Raw genomic sequence first — 9,443 nt, 5'->3', positions numbered from 1 at the left:
TGCCCTGACCTTTAGGTACAAGACAAACTTGTGATCCTCCATCATTTCTGGCCAAAAGCATAGATAGCGAGATAGAGAAATATTTTATCTGAATATTGGAATTAACTATCCAGAGTAAAGGGATAAACAAATTCACTGTAATGTTTATTCACCATCAACAAATCTCATGACAAAAGCAACATTTGCTTTCACAGCTTTTACCGCCATGGTTGACTGACGCGGAACTTATTGCCAAATCCTCATGAGACGAGAAAGTCGGTGACTTGAAAGCAAACGTCAGTTATTGTGTGCGTGTTAGAATCTCTTGTCTTGTCTTGAGTTCACACCCTACACTGCGGAAACTGCATAATTAGTTTTCAAGTCTGTACAAGGTTAATGGCGGGATGAAAACAGGTCTAGCATGATTTTTATTTAGTTTAGAATAGTTTCCCATGAAGAAGTCTAGCATTACCTTTCTTTAGGTTCCACTGCCATTGCTTAAAAGTAGTGAAGGGCTGATGAAGCTTCATGAAGCAGTGCCATGTTCAATAGCTGGTGCCATCAGTTTAATAATAATGTATGTATGTTTCATTAAAAAAAGTTGTTCAAAACAAAGAGAAATAGAACAGGGACCGCCATCTATTGGACTCTAAAAATAATGACACTGCTTCATGATATTTGATATGATTGGATTTGGTCATAAGTCCAAGACCATGGTTCTCATGGTGAAATAGAAATGCATGTCCATTTGTTGCCCTCGAGGAGGTTTCATTCAGTCCTTGGTCCCTGTTACAAAATGTATTGACCAAACATATCGTTGTAAAAATAAAAACGGTTTTGAATACGACGAAAATGTTTTATGATTCAAATGAAGAAATAAAACACAAAGTGAAGCTGCTAATGCTGATTTGTTCAATTTTATTCAGTCTGTCCGTGAAAAAGCTTTTATTTTAGCTCTTTAATATATTATTATTTTACTGAAATCCTGTGATGGGCTGATGAAGCTTCATGAAACAGTGTCATGTTGTTTAGAGGTCAGTAGGTGGCGCCATCAGTTTAAAAATGACGTGATGTTTCATTAGAACAGTTGTTTAAAACAAAGAGAAATAGTGCAGAGCCCGAGAAAATAATGACACTGCTTCATAAAGCTTCATCAGACCATCACTACTGAATTCTCATACAATCTTTAAACTGAGGGCGCCACCTACTGATTTATTCAAATAGAACACTGCTTCATCAGCCCATCACTAGGTTGAAAATAAAATGATGCCCCTAGTGGAGGTTAAAAAACAACAGGGTCTTGTATGACAAGCTGGAACGAAAAAAGAAAAACAGAAGACAATGGATCACAACCTTAAATCAAATGTACTTTTATTAAGAACAAATGTGTCAAAAGCTATAATGCTTCTTAACGCAGAAGATATCAGAAAATAACGTAAAAGTATCTTTGTAAATATTTAAAGCCATTAAGCCCATCTGGGAAATTAAATCAAGGAAAACTGAAGGATATTTGCTGGTTTGGCCTCAGGACATGTTCGGGCTGCTCAGGTGTTGGGTAGAAAAATCAATGTACTTGAGTAGCTTTACCAAGTTCTATATTAAATCAATAGAAAACGATTTTGAAATGAATTTAATTATTTAGGTAGCTACGGATAGTCCTGGTTTCATTAATAATTTATTCCGTAAATCCAAATTGAATTTGCTTGGTCATCAGTTTAGTTGTTGATGGATGACATTTTGTGTGACAAAATCACTGATTTTTCCTTGATCGAAAATCTAATAATAAGTCATTATATTTCTTGATCAAATCAAATCTTCTTGTTCTTATTTTTCCCTAAAATAATGACACTTTTTTTTCATTTTTTACAATATTTTCCAATAAAGTAGTCTAGTGATAAAGTTTTTAAATCTGTAGGTTAACTGTTTATTGCTTTTGATTGTTTAAGCGCTTTGTGACCCTGGTCTAACTGTTACATACTTACTGACTTACTTACCTAACCACAGAGTCTTTGTTATCCCTGATCAAAGCAGATTGTCCTAGTTTTAATTTTATTTAATAAAAAAAAATCTTGGCCTGAATCACTAATCAATGCTTATTTTAAAGTAGGAGTAAAATATATTAACGAATGAAATATAACAATAACAAATATTAGCCTTTTTTTAAAGAAAGATCATTTTCCTGCCGCTGATTTAGAACACATGACACAATTGTCATCTATTTTATTGACCAAAGTTCATCTTCATTTAGATTTTTGTCATGATTTGTAATAAGACATTAACATTTCCGCTTCACACTGTATTTATTTTTACAATTTTTCCTTTTTTTCCTTTTAAAAAACTATATTTTAGTCTATTTACTACATAACAAATGACATTCTTTCATTATATTAATCCAAACTAGAGTAAAAAATATGTCTCCACTTGCACCAATAAAGCTTTCATTAACTCCACTATAGTGTTGTAATGGCCCTCTGTAGCTGCACCTCTGCAATAAGGAGGACTGTGAGAGTTGAAGCAATTGATTTAATTTGAGCACGGAGGAGGGAATTGATCTGTGAATAATGTGCTCTGTTTAGTGTTGTAAAAATTCTGCTGCCGTGACCTGGATTCATTTGCTTCACAGGGCAAGCAGACGGCCCTTTAATTCTCCCTCCCTCGCCGTGATTGTGAAATTCAGGGCAAAAACTATGAATGCACGTCGAATGAGGATGATTTGAACGCTGCGATGAGCAATTATAACACCCAGACAAGCTTTCACCAGCCTTTTCTTTAATTAAAAACCTATTTTGTCACAATATGTACACCTCTTGAATATCATAAAATAAAAATCATTACAAACTATACACAAAACATACAAAAAAACGTTTATTTTTAAGTCTTTTTTTTGTCAGGTTGAGGGGCCTGAACATGTCGAAGCAGGGATCAGGCACGTAATTGTGTATTAGCGCCCTCTTCAGTCGAAGGACAGTAGTTTTGTGAAACGAGGATGTTAAAAGCAAGATGTGTGCAAAACCCGCAACCCGCCCAGCTCCCAGTGAGCCTCATGTTGTCACTTAAATGCCTTTTTTTAAGCAAAGTGTATGACATAAAACAATTTCTTCTTTTTCTCTTTAAGGTGCTGAAACGTTGAACTCAAACGAACATAAGTTTTATGACAAAAAATGATATATATAACAATCCAAAACTATTCGCTTTGAAGTCTAAAAATAGCATTAAGTATCTATATAATAAACTGACTATGTGTCATAGCTTGAAAGAAACTTTGTATTTTTTTATTTATTACTTCTGGTAGTGAAAGCATTCAGACTAATTCAGTAATTCACCCATTAACCCTCTGTAACACGTCATTGTTGGTGGGTTAAAATATTCACATACTTTTCAGATCATTTGTTTTTAGAACAAGCTATCTATACTTGTGTTGTTGTACCATCAACGTTTCAGAATTGTACATATTCATGATATTACTTTTCATAAATCACTCCAACAGTTAAACTATTAAGTCGGTGATTTGAGTTAAAGGCTTGAATAGATTAAATACAAGTTTATATTTTAGGATTAAAGCAACAATCCAAAAGTTGAATTTTGTTGTTTCTGGCGCCCCCATGTGTAAGTATATCTGCAATGCTGTAAATGCATGCATGCGTTTTCGTTTTATCTTCCTTGTAACTCTAAAAGTCTCTCTGTGTTATATATATATAAACACTGTGTCTGACTCACTGCCGTAAAGGTAGGTTGGTGGTCATGTGACACTCACAGACCCTGGGTCGCCAAGGCAAAGTAAAGTAGTGAAAAACATATTAAAAAATAAAAGCCTGAGAGTTCTACTACATGAGTCATGTTTGTTTAAAATTAAACAAATCATTACGGAAAATATTTTTTAAATACTTTAACTGTAAAACCTGACAACATTTTTTCTTTCTCTCTCTGTTTGAGTTTGACACGTTTTAAATTTCAATTTCTTCAAGTTTTAAATGATTTCCTGTCGCTTCACTATCTCATGTTACTTTCTATCCAGTCTTTGAATTCAGACGTGCGCGTGAAGACCGTGTACAGGTCGGGATCACACTCCCCTTGATCGTAACCGAAGCTCACGAGTCCCAAAAGCTTCCATGATCTTTCCCCCTTCGAGAAACCGTAATACTGTTTATGGTTGTTCTCCGGGAGGGCTGGGAGGACGAGGATCCCCCCGGTGTCCGAGGGACAAATGTTGGACGCACCGTAGTCCGGCTTCTGGCTGGCGCAGAGCATGTTTTCCGTCACGCTCACCGGCACGCCGTGGCGGGCGTATTGCTGCTCGCAGGGGACCACGTCAGCGAGACCGACCAGTCCGACCCTCGCTTTTTCATGGCCTCCTAAACTGGGGTCAGGGAGCGGAGACCAGCCGGTCACGAGTCCTTGACCGGAGGCTGACCCTTCACCCGGGCTGTCGGAGAGACAGAGCGGAGAGACCTTCTCCCCGATCTTGGCCTTGTCCAGCAACTTGATCACGGCGATGTCCGAGTCCAGGATGTGAGGATCATAGTTGTGATGGATGATAAGAGAGGTTACCTGAAAACAAAAAGACGGATCAGATTTCATCACCATGAAAAAAATTACATTTAATTTGCCAAATATGGCCTCCCAAAGGATTGTATGTGGCCAGCAGGAGATTTACATAAATACTGATTGTAAAAAGTAATTTACCGTATTTTTCGGACTATAAGTCGCAGTTTCTTTTCATAGTTTGGCCGGGGGTGGGACTTATACTCTGGAGCGACTTATGTGTGAAATTATTAACACATTATTACCGGTATATCATTTCAAATGTTATTTTCACATAAACCGCAAGAGGGCGCCCTAGGCCTGTGTTGATAATTTCGACGTAGAAGAGGAATCGCCGCATCTTCTACCCCCGGAGTTAGCGGAGTTGTTTAAAAGCGACACTAAAGATGAAGATTTCATTGGATTTTAGTTATTTGGAGTTACACGGATGGTTTGGTAAACTTCATAGTTATTTATGCTATAGTTATCTGAATAACTCTTAATATGTTATGTTAACATACCAGGCACGTTCTCAGTTGTGTCATGTAAGGTAAGCATACCGTACAATTATTCAGCCTGTTGTTGCCTGTATTCTATTTTTATTTTAAATTGCCTTTCAAGATGACATGTCTGTTCTTGGTGTTGGATTTTATCAAATAAATGTCCCCCAAAAATGCGACTTATACTCCAGTGCGACTTATATATGTTTTTTCCTTCTTCATTATGCATTTTATGGCTGGTGCGACGTGTACTCTGGAGCGACTTATAGTCCGGAAAATACGGTAAATAGTCCACAAAACTACACCCCCTTTTAAACTGAAGGCAAATATGAGCTAATACAATGTGGTTTGAGGAGAATTGGTTGTGGTTTGAGGTGAAGTTGATGTTGTTGAGAACAGTTTTATATAACAGAATTCTACGGCCAATGAACAGACATTCTGTTGAACCTGCAACTAGAACTATCTCTTGAGTATCTAATTGAAATCCCAGATCCAAAGTCTTACCCTCAGATGCTGAAGACCTTTCTGTTCGCTCTGATCGTCCCTATAGTACTTCCCGACCACCACCTTGATTTTGGCGACGTCGAGGGGATACACTTTCCCCAGCTCCGTCACACAATGCGCGGCGACCACAACGCTCCTCTGGTTGACCAGCGCTCCACTGCACACCAGCTGCCAGTCGGGATTTAATTTCCCAGGTCCGGGGCCCGAGTCCGACTTCAGGGACCCCGTCTGGCCGTCTGCCTTGGTCACCTTGGTCTTGGCACCGTCCGTGGAGAGTCGGTAGATGGCGGCCAGCCAAGGCCAGTGGGCCTCCGCCGGCCTCTCTGGGTCAAAGGTGGGGTGCTTCCCACATACTGCCAAGAAAGAAGCAGACAGGATGAGGAGACAATGATCAAGGGAGAAGGGGGACAAACCGGAAGAGGGGCTGACTACTCCATCAAAAAGATAGAGGGTGAGAAAAAAAAAGGTATTGTTTCAACCCGAGGGGGACAAGATTAATCCACAAATTGGTTCAATGAGAGGATTTTAGTGTTTCTAGCTCTCGATGAGGTCATGACTAGGGATGGATACTCATCATGGTGGCACCAAGTCTGACATAAATTGTTTTAAACAGACAAAAACAATGAATTTACCTGATTATTTAGGTTCCATGTTTCTTAAATCAATTTTTTTTTTAACATTCGGATATTCAACGTTTTTTAAAATGTGATTTTTATTAAAATCAGTGTGATTTGAACCCTTTCGGTGAGCAAGACTAAACAAACTAAGACAGTTAAATAAACAGTATGGTCCAAGAATATCATCAGGTTTAGAGTGAGAATAAAAAAGAAAAGTAAAATCTTGCTCAGGTTCTTGTTTATAGAGCAACAGATGGTCCTTTATCAAAGCTGGAAGAAGCTCACAAGTTATGTATCCAACAAAGCGAAGCTCAGACTGACTCCTTTTTTTTAAACTGTGAAATTAAATAAATGGGTGGAATTTAAAGGCTGCAAGTGTGAAAAACAAGACACATTTATACGGGTGTGATACAGATTTACTGTCTTTCTCAGATGTTCATAAACTACATTAACTGGTGAGTGTATAGTGAAATGTTCAGTGTATAAATGTATGACGAAAAGGTTTTTCAACTTGTTTTTGCTATACATACAAATGTAGCTTTGACTTCCTATCATAAAAAAATGTTATCTAGTTCAAAAATGATTCCAGTTTGGAAACCCTCTCTTTTGCTTTCCATGATCAGGTCATTCATTTCACTTTAATGCTGGTTCTACAAAGATTACCAAACTCCAGATTACTAGTGCTCTAAATGGGACAACATATTACAATGTGGGCTTCTAGAAATGGAAAGAACAACAGGTCGCTTGTTTTTTGATTTGAGACAAAACACAAAAATATTAAACAACATTAACATCCTTCATCGTGTATTTTATGATAAGTAATCTGAGACATGAGAAAAACAAATATAGATAAATTTAACATTCAAGATATTTTGTCTTAAATATATTGTTAAAGGATTGTAGATCATAAGGGATTGGCTGGACGTGTATGGATTCTTTTCATATTTTTTTTAAAAGGTTTATTTTTTAAATATATAAATAAACAGTGAAATATATATATATGTATTTTTTAAAAAGGGTAATTCAAATGTGTGTTTATTTAGGATAATTTAAATTCTGACTTTACCATAAGAGGCATAATATATAGTTTATGTTTAATTCTACGCAACAACATTAAAAAAAAATATATATATATAAATTAAAGTATTAACCAAAAATAATACAAATCGAATATTTGACCAAGTTTTGAATCGTATAATCCATGTTTGGATCCAGATAATCCTGTTTTTTTGTTTTTTTTAAATCTAAATTACCCAGATCCTTTTGAACACACACTAAACGATTGCTCCAGATTTAAACTACGAATGGATTACACAAAATACGGGTCAAATTCCTTATTCCCCAGATGTGATCCAGTCTATTTATCAAAATCCGATCACATTACATCTGAACATTTTCCATCGCCTTTCGTTAAAAAGCGTCAAGAAAGCCTTATGTTCTGCTGCCCTCACCTGGCGAACAAGAGACATGACGCCCGCTCCACTTCCCGGTCTTCAAACAGGTCCGCCGAGAGCTCCCGTTGTGGTGGTAGAAAGGAGACACACACGCGTACTCGATGTGTGTGTAGAGAGGACGGAATCCGGGAGGCAGCTGAGGGGTCACCAGCGGGGGTTTGGTCGGGCTGAGGTCCGCCTGAAGCAGTCGAGTCAAAGTGGACGAGTAGAACCTGTGCACAGGTGTCTTTCTGAAGAGGGTCATAAAAAGTCAGAGTCCATTTCCACTTCTTGCAAATGTTTGCAAGCCAAGGGTCACGTACCTGAAGGGGGCCTGAGGAGGGAGAACCTTTTGTCGGACCAGCTCGGACACTTTAGGTTCTCGACACGCTGCGGCGAACAAAACGTTCAGAAACATACTTTAAATCCAAAAACATACAAGTACCTCTGACACAAAGAGGCTGCGCGCCGCTCCACGTGCCGTCCGGTTGACAGCGGCGCGTGGGGTCCCCGCTGAGGGCGTACGAGTGGTTACAGGTGAACTGGACTGTCTCGGGCGTGACCCTCGGAAGGGTCTTGCGGTGGCCATGATGGAGTCTGGGGAGAGGCGGGCAGCTACTCCCTGAGGGAACACAATCCAGGTCAGTACCGGCTTTTAAAGTGTATCGTGGTACTTTTCTTACCCAAGTAGCTCTGGTTGACTTCCTTCTCCTTCTCTTTGTCTTCATCCTTTCTCTCCGTCGTCGCCTTTTCTTCACCCCCTGCTCTGTACAAGGTCACGTTCAGCGTGGTGTGTTTCCTCTCCGGCGTTTTCGACGCTTTCGTCTCGGTGGTCACGCCGTTCGTGTCGTCCACCGACGTGTTGTTCGCGTGTGGCGAAACCGCTTTGGTGTCGTTGGGCCCGACGTCTTCCTGTCCTCTTTTGCCGTTCACCTGCTCCTCTTTTCTTTCCTTCTCCACCTGTCCTTTGCGGACGACCGTCTCGGTGATGTTCCACTTCCTGTCTTCCGGTTTTGGCCCGGGTGTCACTTCCTGTTCGATTGTGTTCGAAGTCCTGTCGGGTCCTTCGCCGTCCACCTCCCCGTCCGACCCCTCGTTTGGTATTTCGGTCTCTCCTTCACTTTTTTCTTCAGTAGCGGTTTTCTCTGGAATTTTCCCAGTAAATGTATCTCCTCTGGTTACGTCTTCGTCTATGTTCTCATGATCTGTCTTTTCTTTGTGGACATGTGTCTCCGCTCCGTCCTCTTCTATCAGAGTGTTATTTACTGGAGAGAAAAAAGTCGACATGAATGTAAAAAAAAGTATTTTAAGTATTTTATTTGTTGTCATTATTGGTTACCTTTTGTACAAACGGGAGGAGTGCCGCTCCAGGTGTCGTTGGACAGACAGGTTCTCTGAGAACTCCCGCTGAGTTCGTAAGGTTGGAAGCACAAGTACTGGAGGGCGATGAGCACGTCGTTGGGTCCGTAGACCAGGAAGTGGTCGCCGTGGTTCGGCTTGGGTGGCAGGGAACAGGATTGCACTGCAAAAAGGAGGCAAACATTAGATGCATAAGGTGTCATATTTTTAAAAGTTCAAAGCAATAGGCTACATGGCAGAGAGTGCCATCTAGTGGGCTAGAAGAGAAAAGCGATTACATATACCCTATATGGCCAGTAGGAGGCAGAGTAGGAGAGAACAAGAAGGTTACCAACCCTGATGATTACATTAACCATACTTTAAATTCTAATTTTTAATATTTGGCAACTTATTTCCTTTCTGTGTGTCCGCGATGTTATCCCTGTGTTGCGTGGGTTTACTCCGGACACTCCAGTTTCCTCCCACAGTCCAAAAACATACAGAGGTTGATTGAGAACTTGGGTAAATTGTCCTTAGGTATGAGTGAACTT

The 9,443-nt window shown here is 39.6% G+C and overlaps 1 protein-coding gene across 1 annotated transcript in view; it reads right to left on the bottom strand.

The window, feature by feature from the left end:
• Window positions 1-2,629: 2,629 nt before the first annotated feature.
• Window positions 2,630-9,443, bottom strand: part of pamr1b (peptidase domain containing associated with muscle regeneration 1b) — a 28,057-nt gene continuing 21,243 nt past the window's right edge. The window contains exons 8-14 of the mRNA XM_087797587.1: window positions 8,894-9,076; window positions 8,238-8,819; window positions 8,000-8,176; window positions 7,878-7,944; window positions 7,573-7,805; window positions 5,505-5,857; window positions 2,630-4,527 (exon numbers count right to left, since the gene is read on the bottom strand). Coding sequence (XP_087653713.1) covers window positions 3,970-4,527; window positions 5,505-5,857; window positions 7,573-7,805; window positions 7,878-7,944; window positions 8,000-8,176; window positions 8,238-8,819; window positions 8,894-9,076 — 2,153 coding nt within the window. The 3' untranslated portion in view covers window positions 2,630-3,969. The remainder of the gene's footprint in view (window positions 4,528-5,504; window positions 5,858-7,572; window positions 7,806-7,877; window positions 7,945-7,999; window positions 8,177-8,237; window positions 8,820-8,893; window positions 9,077-9,443) is intronic.

The sequence above is a fragment of the Callionymus lyra genome, chromosome 8, assembly GCF_982586985.1.
Source record: "Callionymus lyra chromosome 8, fCalLyr1.hap1.1, whole genome shotgun sequence".
In the NCBI taxonomy this organism is placed as follows: Eukaryota; Metazoa; Chordata; class Actinopteri; order Syngnathiformes; family Callionymidae; genus Callionymus; species Callionymus lyra.
The sequence above is the reverse complement of the archived record's forward strand: the minus strand, read 5'-3'. Positions and strand labels throughout refer to the sequence as shown.